This window comes from Salmo trutta, chromosome 29, assembly GCF_901001165.1.
Source record: "Salmo trutta chromosome 29, fSalTru1.1, whole genome shotgun sequence".
Lineage (NCBI taxonomy): Eukaryota > Metazoa > Chordata > Actinopteri > Salmoniformes > Salmonidae > Salmo > Salmo trutta.
The window spans coordinates 24,349,728-24,366,966 of record NC_042985.1 but is presented as its reverse complement, the minus strand read 5'-3'; the positions used below and the strand labels follow the sequence as shown (position 1 = coordinate 24,366,966).

General features: G+C 45.9%; 1 protein-coding gene across 3 annotated transcripts in view; it reads right to left on the bottom strand.

The window, feature by feature from the left end:
• Window positions 1–5,359: 5,359 nt before the first annotated feature.
• LOC115167169 (dysbindin domain-containing protein 1) overlaps window positions 5,360–17,239 on the bottom strand; it is a 38,566-nt gene continuing 26,686 nt past the window's right edge. For all 3 annotated transcript variants that reach the window (XM_029721330.1, XM_029721332.1, XM_029721331.1), the window contains one exon: window positions 5,360–6,520. In XM_029721330.1, coding sequence (XP_029577190.1) covers window positions 6,363–6,520 — 158 coding nt within the window. In that variant the 3' untranslated portion in view covers window positions 5,360–6,362. The remainder of the gene's footprint in view (window positions 6,521–17,239) is intronic.

Genomic DNA, 17,239 nt, shown 5'->3' with positions numbered 1-17,239 from the left:
GTTGTGTAGTAGTCATTATTCAACCTTTTTCATTGTGTGTTGGATGAGTTTGTCTGACATGCAACATTTTTATGAATATATGATCATGCACATCAGGGATGGGCGACTGTCGGCGGCCATTTTGAAGGCCCTTGGATCAATTCCCCCCCAACTTACTGTTGCGAGTTAAAATACACAAGGTGCAATTTCTACATTTGGTTGCACATCAGTTTTTCTGTTATGTTAGTCAATTAGCAACTTTATTTAGATTGCGGAGTTAGTTTAGCGGCCAGCTATCTAAACTTGTTATCATGGTGGAATTACCGGCCGGGAGGCCCCCACAGTTTTGTTAGTCAGTCTCACTCCGATATCATATTAAAAACTGCAACGTTTCTCTGCCCTATGGCAAACTGTGTAGAATTGCAGGAAATTAGCTGTAAAACTGCAACCTTTTCTCTCTACCCAATGGCAAAATGTGGAGAATTGCACGAAACTCGAATAAAAGTTGAAAAATGTCACTCCACTGTCGAGGGGGGGGCCACTAAAATGTTTTGCTTTTAGGGGGCGGGGGGGGGATGATGTAGGTATGCAGATCTGTGAGCAACTGCGGCCCCTCATGATGAGTTCAGTTTTTTTGTGGCCCCCACCCCCATCAATACTATCCATCCCCGATGTACATCTCATTTGAAGTGAGATGTTTTCTTTTAGATTTCATATTGGAACATGAAGGGCTATGTGAGTGTTGCACCATTGTAATAATTTGGTTGGTGCTTATTTGTCCTCTTTCACACATGTACAAGTGTGTATTAATACCGTGTGTGAATTAGACAGCCAGGGTCTGCTATTATCAACGGTGACCCTGGAGGTAAGTGCCTTGCTCAAGGACACATTGACAGATTTTATTTTCACCTTGTCGGCTCGGGATTCTAACTAGCGACCTTTAAGTTACTGTCCCAACGCTCTATCCGCTAGGCTACCTGCCGCCCTGCGTGCGTGCTGCGTTTAATCTTCAACATTTTTGCTACCTTCTGACCTTATTGAATTTCAGCGACGTGTTCATGTTCCCATGTCTCTCTTCAGTCATTGACACTTGTTAACTAAACAGCTATGTGACTGCAGAGGGTTTTCAGAAAGCTCAGCAGAAATCCAGTCTATGCAGACCAGACTAACACTGGGACAGTATGACATTTACATTGAACCTCAATCAGAAAGAGGATAAAATACAAACTGTTAGTAGGCCTAATTGAAGAAAAACACATCTTCTGAATGTCACTTTTCAGTCTTTTGTGGAAAAACAGACACTCTACCTGCCCACTTTCCCCCACAGGAAAACAGCTTCTGACAAGCTTTATGTCTGAGTACAACTAGTGTACACTACCTCACCTCTTATGCTCTCTGTGTTGCTATAACTATATATCTATCTAAAATTATTAACTTGGATTAGCTAACACAATGTGCCATTGGAACACAAGATTGATGGTTGCTGATAATGGGCCTCTGTACGCCTATGTAGATATTCCATTAAAAATCTGTCGTTTCCAGCTACAATAGTCATTTACAACATTAACAATGTCTACACTGTGTTTCTGATCAATTTGATGTTAACAAGGACATTTCTAAGTGACCCCAAACTTTGTGTATTTTACAAAAATATAAACGCAACAATTAACGATTTTTATGAGTTACAGTTTATATAAGGAAATCAGTCAATTGAGGGGGAAAATAAATCATTAGGCCCTAATCTATGGGTTTCGCATGACTGGGCAGGGGCGCAGCCATGGGTGGGCCTGGGTGGGCATAGCTAATCAGAATGAGTTTTTCCTCACAAAAGGGATTTATTACAGACAGAAAAAGTCCTCAGTTTCAAAACTATGGAATCATGTAGTAACCAAAACAAAATGTATTTTGATTTATTTAACACTTTTTTTTTTGGTTACTACATGATTCCATGTGTTATTTCATAGTTTCGATATATTCACTATTATTCTACAATGTAGAAAATAGTAAAAAAAAAAAAAAAAAAACTGTTCAATGAGTGTACGAACTTTTGACTGGTACTATATATCTCCATAGCAACGCCAGCCGAGCCATGCTTACTCCCACGCCCCTGGAGAAACTCTGTAGAGGGGTTTTGGTTTCCACTTCTTAGAATAGAGGGTATTGGGGTTTTGGGAGAAGCAATGAGATGATGTCGTACCGATCTGCATTGCACTTTCTGAAGGTTGTTTTTTTCTCCTTTTACTGCTGAAAATAAAGGTGTCACTACCTCACTCAGTATTTCTGACAGTTTTTGGAGCTCTGCAATTACCCACATTGATTTATACAGAAAATGAGTGTTGTTACACTCCGGACCATATGTATGAAAAAATATATTTCTACTTCTATACCTAGTTGTGTGGGTTACCGTAAACAAAAAATACAATGTTTTTAGAGTACATTCCAGATGTCTTGGTGTAGCCTAAACTGCGTTTAAATTCCAATCCTGCTTTTCTGCCTGATTGACTGACTGCTGGTTCTTGTGGCTCAGCTTATCTAGTGATCTTGCTTAAAGCACTATAAGGAATGTGTATATGACTGTTTCAATGCAAAAAAACACTAAAATACATCCAGAAATGTTTAGTTTGCTATGTGATATATTATCAACATCTGACATTCACCAATAAAATCAAGAATTTATGTCCCATTGTGAATGCATATCTGAGTTGTTATTATTCGTTATCTGACCACACAGTGCTGTAAGGATGACTTAAATCAGGATTATTGGTGCCACTGGTTATACTGGATGTGGAATCCCATTCCATAGGAACAGGGGGCACATTTTGTCTTGATTTAAATACAGTAGTGTACAGGTAGCTGCCAAAATGAAGGAAACACCAACGTAGTGACTTAGTAGAGTGCTTGGCCACCACAAGTCAGAACAGCTTCAGTGCACCTTGGCACAGATTCTACAAGTGTCTGGAACTCTACTGGAGGGATGTGACACCATTCTTCCAAGAGAAATTCCATAATTTGGTGTTTTGTCGATGGCGGTGGAAAATGCTGTCTCAGGTGCTGCTTCAGAATCTCCCATAAGTGTTCAGTTAGGTTGAGATCTGGTTACTGAGATGGCCATGGCATATGGTTTACATGGTTTTAATGCTCGTCAAACCATTCAGTGAGCACTCCTGCCCTGTGGATGGTAGCCAAAAAGAATGGCTTTCCCAGCAATATTATACATGAGCCTAAGCATGATGGGATTTTAATTGCGTAATTAAATCAGGAACGACACCTGTGTGGAAGCACCTGCTTTCTATATACTTTGTATTACTCATTTACTCATTCCTCATGTTTCCTTTATTTTGGCAGTTACATGTACACAGTCCATGCCTCTGTGTGTTGGTGGTTGGTGGCATCTTAATTGGGGAGGATGGGCTCATAGTAATGGCTGCAACTGAATAAATGAAATGGTATTTGTATTTCTTATGGATCCCCATTATCTGCTGCCAAGGATACCATTCCATTCACTCCATTTCAGCCATTATTATGAGCTGTCTATCCCTCAGCAGCCTACTGTGGTTCCTATATACAAGGTTCATATAAATGTGGCTACTTTGCTGTTATTCTGCCTGCACTTTTTGATGTGACTGTAAATTAGCCGTAGTTGGCTAGCTAGCAAGCAAGGGATAAGACGTTACCAGCCAGTATGCTAATGGAACATTTAGAACGACTGGGTTGCGTCTCTGTCATAGATACAGAACAAAAAGGCTGAACGACTGGGTTGCGTCTCTGTCATAGATACAGAACAAAAAGGCTGAACGACTGGGTTGCGTCTCTGTCATAGATACAGAACAAAAAGGCTGAACGACTGGGTTGCGTCTCTGTCATAGATACAGAACAAAAAGGCTGAACGACTGGGTTGCGTCTCTGTCATAGATACAGAACAAAAAGGCTGAACGACTGGGTTGCGTCTCTGTCAACAGAACCGATAGAACGAACGACCAGCCGGCTTGGGTAGCAAACCTAGATTTGTGTCGGGACTGTATCTTGTGGAAGTATGAATAAATGTATCAAAATGAGGTTTTTAATGAAATTGTCAATCATTATTTGAATATCAAATCAAATTTTATTGGTCACCTACACATGGTTAGCAGATGTTATTCCGAGTGTAGTGAAATGCTTGTGCTTCTAATTCTGACAGTGCAGCAATATCTAACAAGTAATATCTAACAATTCCACAACAACTACCTTATACACACAAATCTAAGTAAAGGGATGGAATAGGAATATGTACATATAAATATATGGATGAGCAATGACAGAGCGGCATAGGCAAGATGCAAATGATGGTGTAAAATACCGTATATACAAGATATGTAAACATTATTAAAGTGGCATTAATAAAGTGACTAGTGATCCATTTGTTAGGTTGGCCAATGATTTCAAGTCTGTATGTTTGCAGCAGCCACTCAATGTTAGTGATGGCTGTTTAACAGTCTGATGGCCTTGAGATAGAAGCTGTTTTTCAGTCTCTCGGTCCCCGCTTTGATGCACCTGTACTGACCTCACCTTCTGGATGATAGTGGGGTGAACAGGCAGTGGCTCGGGTGGTTGTTGTCCTTGATAATCTTTTTGGCCTTCCTGTGACGTCGGGTGCTGTAGGTGTCCTGGAGGGCAGGTAGTTTGCCCCTGGTGATGCGTTGTGCAGACCGTACCACCCTCCGGAGAGCCCATAATATGTTGGTAACCCGTTGTATAAAACTGATAAAGGCCTGGAAGCCGGTGTTTGGAGGATATATTGGCACGGTTTGCCGGCCCTCCACTTCGTCTCGGGCCTAACAACACCTGTACCAATATATCCTCCAAACACCAGCTTCTTGGGCGTTATCACTTAAATAATGCACACTAGAATGCACTTCAAGCCAATCAGAAACAAGTATTCAAAAATGCCATGGTAGAAAGCTGTTTATGGATATGTGTATGACTGTATACTGTAAGTCTATCTGCTCAGTTAGGAAGCTGCAGTCACGATTTAAAAAGCAGACATTTTAAACCTCTACAGAGCTGCCAGAGCCCATTGATTTTAGCGAAGCTGACAAGAGTAAATTAAAGTTTTTCCTTTGAACGTTTAAACATTATGGCTATTCAATAATTCTGTCCACTGTGTGATTAAGTGTGTACTCTGAAGTATTTCAATGTGGTTTCAATTGAACTGTTTTCATGTTGCTGATGCTGGGTTTTTTCCACAGTGTTCCTGGCAGGAATCCGAGAGAGTTTGTTTGTTTGGTCTGTTGAGCATAAATAATATAAAGCTCAGACTGCTGTTCGTAATACCCTATCAAACAACCTACAGCTGCACAATGTTTGGTTAGTGCTCTAATGCAAAAATCCCCCACAGAGAAAATTCACTTTGTTTGCATGAAATTCTTTATTTTTTTCACCACGCATCCCCACATCACTTGGTTTGGCAAAGGACAAGATCCACAGTGTTGAATGTAATGTTGGTGAGAAGGGCTGCTGTCGTATCTCATATCATATCTGCAAATACATTTAGTTTACTGTGGCCACACAGGTTTCCTCTCAGGTAGAGAGAGATGAGAGAGAGGGAGAGGAAGGAAAGAAAAGAGAGCGATGGAGAGTGGCCCCACTGAAACGCTACCCATTGTCTCCTGTTAGTTACAACCTACAGAAACCTGCAGAAAGTCATTCAGAGAGAGCAGATGGCCCTGGCACTTTAAGGAAGAACATTGTGCAATAGATTCAGGTTGGACTCTTATTCTAATTACAAAGAAGACTTCCAGATTGCCTGCTGTACTATCGCATAATGACATCCATATTCCAGTAATTTATTTGACTGGAGTGGGTATTCTCGTTAACTTTGCCACATGATATTTTGTTGCCGAGGTTGTCACAGATCTCAGGGTCCGTACCACCCCTCCAAGCCTACTCTCCACCCCTAAGATGCTGCAGGGATGGGGAGGCTTTTAACCAAGCATTCTCCCCACACTGGGACAGCCTTATACCCTGTTGTTCACCCCAAACAAAGCCTCAAAAAGCACACTGGTCCTCCAGTGTTTGTGCCAGTGGAACCCCTTGCATGGAAAACACAATAAATAGCATGTGTTTACGTGTGTGTGATTTTGCAGATATCCATGTGTCATTTTGTGTGTGTTTGCATGTGTGTCTGTGTGTATTTCACTCACAGACATCGTTTCATGTTAAGTTTATAATACAGTGCACAGTGTCGAGAGCTCAGTCTGTCTGTAGTGTCTTCAGCACCATGGTTGTTTCAGTGCCCGGTGCAGGGGTTGGGGCAGTTGGTGGGGTCTCTGTGTCCTCTCTCGGTGTTTCCGCTCTGGGCCTCTCTCTTTCCGGGCCCTGGGCCTCTCCCCCAGACCCACAGGCTCTCAGGGCTGCTTAGGCCTCTCCAGCTTCATTAAGGGCTCTGCGGTGGTGTCGGTGTCGCTGTGGTGCTTCCTCTCCCTGGGGTGCTCAGCCTTGCTGCAACGGGTCCACGAGGGGGAGCGCATGTAACCTCCTCTGGGCAGGGGTGGCTGGTGGTGGCCTGGGGATGATAATGAGGAGAAGGGTCAAGCTATGCACATGACACACATGTGATGAGAGGGTGGGTAAGTTATGGATCACACACATACAGACATGCACGTCTCTTAAGAGACCACACACATAAAAACTCATGTACACACAAGGTGAGGTCAAAGTGCACGCCTCTCACGTATCCTGATATGTTGTGAACCGCTCTATACAGCTCAAACATGCTGACCACGTAACCCAGAGGCCCTGGATTAAGTTTCCGCACCTTCCTGTCTGTCACGTACAGTGAGGGAAAAAAGTATTTGATCCCCTGCTGATTTTGTACATTTGCCCACTGACAAAGAAATGATCAGTCTATAATTTTAGTGGTAGGTTTATTTGAACAGTGAGAGACAGAATAACAAAAAAAAATCCAGAAAAATGCATGTCAAAAATTTTAAACATTTTAATGAGGGAAATAAGTATTTGACCCCCTCTCAATCAGAAAGATTTCTGGCTCCCAGGTGTCTTTCATACAGGTAACGAGCTGAGATTAGGAGCACACTCTTAAAGGGAGTGCTCCTAATCTCAGCTTGTTACCTGTATAAATGACACCTGTCCACAGAAGCAATCAATCTGATTCCAAACTCTCCACCATGGCCAAGACCAAAGAGCTCTCTAAGGATATCAGGGACAAGATTGTAGACCTACACAAGGCTGGAATGGGCTACAACACCATCGCCAAGCAGCTTGGTGTGAAGGTGACAACAGTTGGTGCGATTATTCGCAAATGGAAGAAACACAAAAGAACTGTCAATCTCCCTCGGCTTGGGGCTCCATGCAAGATCTCACCTCGTGGAGTTGCAATGATCATGAGAACGGTGAGGAATCAGCCCAGAACTACACGGGGGGATCTTGTCAATGATCTCAAGGCAGCTGGGACCATAGTCACCAAGAAAACAATTGGTAACACACTACGCCGTGAAGGACTGAAATCCTTCAGCGCCCGCAAGTTCCCCCTGCTCAAGAAAGCACAAATACATGCCCGTCTGAAGTTTGCCAATGAACATCTGAATGATTCAGAGGACAACTGGGTGAAAGTGTTGTGGTCAGATGAGACCAAAATGGAGCTTTTTGGCATCAACTCAACTCGCCGTGTTTGGAGGAGGAGGAATGCTGCCTATGACCCAAAGAACACCATCCCTACCATCAAACATGGAGGTGGAAACATTATGCTTTGGGGGTGTTTTTCTGCTAAGGGGACAGAACAACTTCACCGCATCAAAGGGACGATGGACGGGGCCATGTACCGTCAAATCTTGGGTGAGAACCTCCTTCCCTCAGCCAGGGCATTGAAAATGGGTCGTGGATGGGTATTCCAGCATGACAATGACCCAAAACACACGGCCAAGGCAACAAAGGAGTGGCTCAAGAAGAAGCACATTAAGGTCCTGGAGTGGCCTAGCCAGTCTCCAGACCTTAATCCCATAGAAAATCTGTGGAGGGAGCTGAAGGTTCGAGTTGCCAAACGTCAGCCTCGAAACCTTAATGACTTGGAGAAGATCTGCAAAGAGGAGTGGGACAAAATCCCTCCTGAGATGTGTGCAAACCTGGTGGCCAACTACAAGAAACGTCTGACCTCTGTGATTGTCAACAAGGGGTTTGCCACCAAGTACTAAGTCATGTTTTGCAGAGGGGGTCAAATATTTATTTCCCTCATTAAAATGCAAATCAATTTATAACATTTTTTACATGCGTTTTTCTTGATTTTTTTGTTGTTATTCTGTCTCTCACTGTTCAAATATACCTACCATTAAAATTATAGACTGATCATTTCTTTGTAAGTGGGCAAACGTACAAAATCAGCAGGGGATCAAATACTTTTTTCCCCTCACTGTATAGCATATACACTGAGTGGACAGAACATTTCCATGACATAGACTGACCTGGTGAAATCTATGATCCCTTATTGTTATCCCTTGTTAAATCCACTTCAATCTGTGTAGGTGTAGGGGAGGAGACAGGTTAAAGAAATATTACATATTTTTAAGCCTTGAGACAATTGAGACATGGATTGTGTATGTGTGCCATTTAGAGGGCGAATGGGAAAGACAAAATATGTAAGTGCCTTTGAACAGGGTATGGTAGTAGGTGCCAGGCTCACTGGTTTGAGTGTGTCAAGAACTGCAACGCTGCTGGGTATTTCACGCTCAACAGTTTCCCATGTGTATCAAGAATAGTCCACCACCAAAGGACATCCAGCCAACTTGACCCAACTAGGGGAAGCATTGGAGTCAACATGGGCCAGCATCCCTGTGGAACGCTCTTAACCGCTAGTCTACCTGCCACCTCCACCAAAGGTCACCATACTGTAACTCATTTAACAAAGTAAATCAAGTCAGCAGGGGCTGTCAACTCCCTGAAGTCACCTAATGCCTCTAAAAGCTTCCTTTCTCTATTCCACTTCACTCAATTATGTTTGCCCAAGGTTCTAAAAAAATAGTTTAGAACAGCATGCAGTGGTACAGTGAGTGCAGTTTGTTTCCCGACTGTAGAATAGATCAACTGGCTATGGTTGAAAGGCATCCCGATCGCAAACACAGTAAAGTACAGAATAGAATTTAGTTCATGCAGCTCCACATGACCTACTCCTCTGGGATTCTGAAAAGGTCCTTACAGCATGATACAGTTGCTCTGAATATAGAAGCAGATGAAACTACGAAGTACTCTGTCAGAGAGGCAGTGTGCAGTGAACTGAGTATACGTTAGTGTATGTTAATGTGTATCCTATACATGTATGTGTCTCAAAGACACTGAATCCCAAGAGAAATGGAGGAGTTTAGAAAAGTAGAAGCGCTGTGTGTGCGTTTGTGTGTGCGTGTGTAAGTGCGTGCATGTGCCTACGTGTGTAGTAGATGATAGATCATTTTAGTTTGATCTCTCTCTGCTTCTCATCTCCTCTCCGGTCATTGTTATTGCTCTAAAACAGTCACATGGTCACCTCTCCTCCAATCATCAGCTGCATTTAGCCTGCTGGCTGTTTATTCCAGTTCATTATGCTCACAATGGCTGCTTGTTTTAGCTGTCACAGACATTTGTCTCACACCTATTTTTCGGTGTCTCGAGGCAACAGAACTCCACCATAGAACCACTACACAGAACCACTACACAGAACCACTACCCAGCTCTCCGGTGTCTCTTCGATCTATAGCCATCAGCATGCTAGATACAGATTCTACTACTTCAGTTTTGTAGAGTGGTGATATCATGGATAGAGAATATGATTGGTTTGCTAACTACTAGGGGGAGTAGAAATGAGAAGCTGATTAGTGTTTAGGTGATGACAGAGGAATGTGTTTGTGAAATGTTTTGGCAAATAGGATGCTGCACTTCATCTCCCTCGACATCTCTCTCTCTTTCTCTCCCCCTCCCTCCCCCTACTACAGCCTTTCTTTCTCTGTCTCTCCCAGAGTACCTCTCTCTTTCCCCTACCACATCCTTTCTTTCTCTGTCTCTCTCCCCTTGTTCCTCTCTCTCCCCCCTCTCTCTCTCTTTCCCCTACTACACCTTTTCTTTCTCTGTCTCTCTCCCCGAGTACCTATCTCTTTCTCTCTCCCCTCTCTCTCTCTTTCTCCTTCTACACCCTTTCTTTCTCTGTCTCTCTCATACGGTACCTCTTTCTTTGTGTCTATCTCCCCGCTCTCTTTAATCTTGAATCAATCCCCTCCCCTCATATGTGTTCATCTGCATGTCCTTCTCTCTCCTCCCCCATCTGCATGTCCTTCTCTCTCCTCCCCCATCTGCATGTCCTTCTCTCTCCTCCCCCATCTGCATGTCCTTCTCTCTCCTCCCCCATCTGCATGTCATTCTCTCTCCTCCCCCATCTGCATGTCCTTCTCTCTCCTCCCCATCTGCATGTCCTTCTCTCTCCTCCCCCATCTGCATGTCCTTCTCTCTCCTCCCCCATCTGCATGTCCTTCTCTCTCCTCCCCCATCTGCATGTCCTTCTCTCTCCTCCCCATCTGCATGTCCTTCTCTCTCCTCCCCATCTGCATGTCCTTCTCTCTCCTCCCCATCTGCATGTCCTTCTCTCTCCTCCCCCATCTGCATGTCCTTCTCTCTCCTCCCCCATCTGCATGTCCTTCTCTCTCCTCCCCCATCTGCATGTCCTTCTCTCTCCTCCCCCATCTGCATGTCCTTCTCTCTCCTCCCCCATCTGCATGTCATTCTCTCTCCTCCCCCATCTGCATGTCCTTCTCTCTCCTCCCCCATCTGCATGTCCTTCTCTCTCCTCCCCCATCTGCATGTCCTTCTCTCTCCTCCCCCATCTGCATGTCATTCTCTCTCCTCCCCATCTGCATGTCCTTCTCTCTCCTCCCCATCTGCATGTCCTTCTCTCTCCTCCCCCATCTGCATGTCCTTCTCTCTCCTCCCCATCTGCATGTCCTTCTCTCTCCTCCCCATCTGCATGTCCTTCTCTCTCCTCCCCCATCTGCATGTCCTTCTCTCTCCTCCCCCATCTGCATGTCCTTCTCTCTCCTCCCCCATCTGCATGTCCTTCTCTCTCCTCCCCCATCTGCATGTCATTCTCTCTCCTCCCCATCTGCATGTCCTTCTCTCTCCTCCCCCATCTGCATGTCCTTCTCTCTCCTCCCCCATCTGCATGTCCTTCTCTCTCCTCCCCCATCTGCATGTCCTTCTCTCTCCTCCCCCATCTGCATGTCCTTCTCTCTCCTCCCCCCATCTGCATGTCCTTCTCTCTTCTCCCCATCTGCATGTCCTTCTCTCTCCTCCCCCATCTGCATGTCATTCTCTCTCCTCCCCATCTGCATGTCTTCTCTCTCCTCCCCCATCTGCATGTCCTTCTCTCTCCTCCCCCATCTGCATGTCATTCTCTCTCCTCCCCCATCTGCATGTCCTTCTCTCTCCTCCCCCATCTGCATGTCATTCTCTCTCCTCCCCCATCTGCATGTCCTTCTCTCCTCCCCATCTGCATGTCCTTCTCTCTCCTCCCCATCTGCATGTCATTCTCTCTCCTCCCCCATCTGCATGTCCTTGAGTGCACAGAAGGGACCAGTGTCAAGCAGGTTCACAAGAATATTGGTCGTAGAAAGAGGCATATGAAATAAAGTGGCACTGCCTCTTTACACCACTTGGTGGTGCTGTTCACTACCACAGAGATCACAGGATTATAGGTGTAGCCGGACACACTTTTTAACCCTCCTTTACCGCACACATATCAATGCAATTACTGTCTAATAATAAGACGCGTCCCAGCTCTCACTCTCTATAAGTTAAATGCTTTAACTATAGATAAACCAGCAGTGATGTATGTTCACACAAGCGTACACAAGAAAACGCACGCACACGCACACACACTCACAATTCATGGTATTGATCCCTGAAGATTGATGGTGTCTCCATTGGATTTTAATGGGAGGGACAAGAGCCTCCTCAGCATCCTGAAAGGCTCTGTTTGCGTGAGTGCTTGTTAATTAAACTTTGTTGCTGCCATCGCTGGTCCTTGTGTGTGTGTCTACTTTCATGATGTGTATTGTAAAGTGGTTGTTCCACTGGATATCATAAGGTGAATGCACCAATTTGTAAGTCGCTCTGGATAAGATACGTCTGCTAAATGACGTAAATGTAAAGTGTCTCTGCATCTCTACCAGTACGTCTCTATCTGTGTCCTTGTCTATGTCTGTGTGTGACTAGAAAGCTATAGTCGCTGTATGAGTCAGCCCATCCCTGGTCAGGGTTTTGTGATTGACAGGCCTATGAATATGGATGCAGGAGAAGCCTCCTCTTCTCCCTGCAGGGTTCTGACAGAGACGGATCAGAGGATGAGACTCTCACCCCACAAACACACACCTCTATCTATCTCTCATTCAACATCCCTTACCCTCAGACCTTCATATCAGGACCACCGACCACCCCTTTCTCTATTGCTCAGGACCTACTCATAACCAACTCCCTTGAGAGTCCTCCCATTTAGTTCAGAATAGAATTTAGTTCATGCTGCTTCACTCAGTTATGTTTGCACAATCCAAATTCCGTTAACTCTATCCCCCATCAGCACAAAGGCACCCCCCCCTTCTATCACATCCTTGTAGTGTCTCTCTCCCTCCCTCTCTGCCTCCCTCCCTCCCAGCCACCATGTCTGCAGTGTCTAGCTGTACTAAACCCCTCTGTCTAAGAAGCCCTTCTGTGCTGTTGGCTCCATCAGATTCCACAACCAGTGTGTTGCTGTGAAAACAAAGTCCACAGAAAACACCAGCCTGTGCTTTACAAAGGCTCTTAAACCACAGGGAAACACAATGCTAGTATGGTGCCAACACGCTGTGTGTACCGTGTATGTTACACCTGGTTACTGTGCGTGCGTGCGTGCGTGCATGCAAGTGTGTGTGTGTGTGTTTCATGTTGGGACTGGGACGTCAGTTATGGTGCCCCTCTTTGTGCAGTCCTTTCAGAGGCCCCAGTGGACTCCTAAAGATTTATGAGCAAGACTACTATAGTTAACCTGAATGGAAATGGTTTCCACCAGTCTTGCCCACAGCTGCTGCTACAGTATAGTGGGTGGTTGTGTTATTTTTGTCTGCTTGGAAAGCTTCAACCTGCCTTGTTAACACTGAGGAACCACAGCATCAAAACACAGATTGGATCGATCTGGAAACATCACCAAGGGGAATCTCCATGCGTTGCCCATCCCCCTTCAATGGTAGCAGATTTGAAGGCAACAAAACGGTATATGCTACTGTATATGGTAATGAGACCACCTAGCCAGTGACTCTCTCTGGTAAAGTGGTGACAGTAAGAGCTGCAGTGTCCTCCCTCTGTCCTCCTGTGTCATCACAGGGCGTGACTGTCAGAGCCTGGGCTCTCCTGGAGAAGACTGCAGAGGAGATGACTCACTCCCACATAGATCTGGGATCAGCTTCCCCTCCCCCTATACTAATCTTAACCATTGGGGGGGGGGTGGTTGTGTACAGTCTGGACACAAAATTGACCATAGATCAGTGGCTAGGGGCAACTCCATTCTACTGCCTCACTCCTCCTCAGATGGGTTTTAAGGTGGTCAAAGTGATCCTGGGGTTTGTAGTTTAAAAAGGCTGAGGTGATAATGGTGATAATGGGCGTTGTTGTCTCTGTAGAGATCTGATATGTCATCGCTTGTTATATATCTATTTCACATACACAGAGCAGATGCAGAGACTGACTGTACAGAGGGGTGGGGGCCATTTAGCTTATCTAATTTATTGTCCTCCCTTTCTCCTCTGGTCCTCCCTCACTTCTCTAACCCTCTCTGGCCTTCATCCCTCCATCCCCTCCTCATCACCCCCATTTCTCCTGACCATCTCATCTGCCAGCTCTGATCCCTGGGCTGTCCTGACTGGCAGGTGTCCAAAACATAAGTGCCCACACAGCTTCCATTACCCCTGTCTGTCCAGTATACAGTTGGAGAGGAGAGGAGAGGAGAGGAGAGGAGAGGAGAGGAGAGGAGAGGAGAGGAGAGGAGAGGAGAGGAGAGGAGAGGAGAGGAGAGGAGAGGAAAAGAGGGATACATAAATAATGTGTAAGTGTGTAGTCAGTTTGTTTAAGGCCTGATGATGATAACAGTATCTACAGCTCAGGAGAGTCCTGGCCTTGTATCCAGCTGAGAACAGTGAATAATTCAGGACTGCAGTCAGAGTGATCTTCCTTTCCTCCTCCCCTTCCGTTTCCCACGCAAACCAACCTCACTATCCCACTCTCCCCCTGCCTTTCCCCTCCTCTTCCTCCCCTCTCTCCTTTTACCTTTGACTAACCCTCCATTCACCCTCTTCCCCAACACTCTCCCTCACCTTCTCCTCCACCCGCTTTTCCCCAGCCAATCTACTCTTACCCCCCCCCAACTCACCCTCTCCTTTTTCCCACAGCTTTACACTGACTGAAATGACTCCCTCCCACCTACTGACCTAGGTTCACAACCCACTCCTATGGAATACCCAGCCACTCTGACCTTTACAGACTACAGTCTACATACATATTATGCACATTATCCACCCATACATTCCCTTCATGTAGCCATGTCAAGGTCTTTAGATCCTTACACCTTGATAAGCAGTTAGACAATACATTTACTGTACAAGCAAGCCACCTTTTTCCTTCACTGTAATACACTCTTTACCTCTGGCTACAGAGCTTGTTATTTATCATTAGAGCAGGTGGTGATACTGAAGGAGCTTTAAGGGAACACAGATATAACAAGGAAGTAACAGAACAGCTGGATCTCACAGCTGAGGTGTCCTAAGTCCTCCCTGGGTAAGGTAACACTAACCCCTGATAAACAACTCCCTCTTTCTCTCACACAGAGTCAGGCCTGGACACTGGAGAGCAGCTGTACAGTCTGGATAGTCAGGCCTGGACACTGGAGAGCAGCTGTACAGTCTGGATAGTCAGGCCTGGACACTGGAGAGCAGCTGTACAGTCTGGATAGTCAGGCCTGGACACTGGAGAGCAGCTGACAGTCTGGATAGTCAGGCCTGGACACTAGAGAGCAGCTGTACAGTCTGGATAGTCAGGCCTGGACACTGGGGAGCAGCTGTACAGTCTGGATAGTCAGGCCTGGACACTGGAGAGCAGCTGTACAGTCTGGATAGTCAGGCCTGGACACTGGAGAGCAGCTGTACAGTCTGGATAGTCAGGCCTGGACACTGGAGAGCAGCTGACAGTCTGGATAGTCAGGCCTGGACACTAGAGAGCAGCTGTACAGTCTGGATAGTCAGGCCTGGACACTGGGGAGCAGCTGTACAGTCTGGATAGTCAGGCCTGGACACTGGAGAGCAGCTGTACAGTCTGGATAGTCAGGCCTGGACACTGGAGAGCAGCTGTACAGTCTGCATAGTCAGGCCTGGACACTGGAGAGCAGCTGTACAGTCTGCATAGTCAGGCCTGGACACTGGAGAGCAGCTGTACAGTCTGCATAGTCAGGCCTGGACACTGGAGAGCAGCTGTACAGTCTGCATAGTCAGGCCTGGACACTGGAGAGCAGCTGTACAGACTGCATAGTCAGGCCTGGACACTGGAGAGCAGCTGTACAGTCTGCATCGTCAGGCCTGGACACTGGAGAGCAGCTGTACAGTCTGCATAGTCAGGCCTGGACACTGGAGAGCAGCTGTACAGTCTGGATAGTCAGGCCTGGACACTAGAGAGCAGCTGTACAGTCTGGATAGTCAGGCCTGGACACTGGAGAGCAGCTGTACAGTCTGGATAGTCAGGCCTGGACACTGGAGAGCAGCTGTACAGTCTGGATAGTCAGGCCTGGACACTGGAGAGCAGCTGTACAGTCTGCATAGTCAGGCCTGGACACTGGAGAGCAGCTGTACAGTCTGGATAGTCAGGCCTGGACACTGGAGAGCAGCTGTACAGTCTGGATAGTCAGGCCTGGACACTGGAGAGCAGCTGACAGTCTGGATAGTCAGGCCTGGACACTAGAGAGCAGCTGTACAGTCTGGATAGTCTGGCCTGGACACTGGAGAGCAGCTGCACAGTCTGGATAGCCAGGCCTGGACACTGGAGAGCAGCTGTAGTCGTTAGTCATGCATGTGTGTATGAGGGTGTGTTTTCATGGGTATCCCTTCTTGAGTCCGAACGCAAAACACACTCATATCTGAGCACAGCTTGCCACTGCTGGACTGAGTCAGAGTGTCACTGTCTGATCTATGAGTGGGAAATAGAGAAAACACCAGCCAATGACAAAGCACTTTGAGCTACTTGGCAATGAAGATAGGATGCAAACCAGCATACATCTACTGAATGCAGATAGATCACAGTGGAGGAAGACCAACTTTATCCAATCAACATAATGTGAAGGGGCATACATACGGTTACATTCAGTGCATTCTGAAAGTATTCAGACCCCTTGACTTTTTCCACATTTTGTTATGTTACAGCCTTATTCTAAAATTGATTCCATCGATTTTTTTCCTTCGTCAATCTACACACAATACCTCATAATGACAAAGCAAAAACAGATTTTAGACATTTTTGTAAATGTATTAAATATAAAAAACTGAAATATCACATTTACATAAGTATTCAGACCCTTTACTTAGTACGTTGTTGAAGCACCTTTGACAGCGATTACAGCTTCGAGTCTTCTTGAGTATGACGCTACAAGCTTGGCACACCTGTATTTGGGGAGTTTTTACCATTCTTCACTGCAGATCATCTCAAGCTCTGTCAGGTTGGATGGGGAGTGTTGCTTTACAGCTATTTCAAGTCTCTCCAGAGATGTTCGATCGGGTTCAAGTCCGGGCTCTGGCTGGGCCACTCATGGATATTCAGAGACTTGTCCCGAAGCGACTCCTGCGTTGTCTTGGCTGTGTGCTTAGGGTCGTTGTCCTGTTGGAAGGTGAACCTTCGCCCCAGTTTGAGGTCCTGAGCGCTATGTAGCAGGTTTTCATCAAGGATCTCTCTGTACTTTGCTCCGTTCATCTTTCCCTTAATCCTGACTAGTCTCCCAGTCCCTGCCGTTGAAAAACATCCCCACAGCATGATGCTGCCACCACCATGCTTCATCGTAGGGATGGTGCCAGGCTTCCTCCAGACATAACGCTTGGCATTCAGGCCAAAGAGTTCAATTTTGGTTTCATCAGACCAGAGAATCTTGTTTCTCATCGTCTGAGAGTCCTTTAGGTGTCTTTTGGCAAACTACAAGTGGGCTGTCATGTGCCTTTTACTGAGGAGTGGTTTCCATCTGGCTACTCTACCA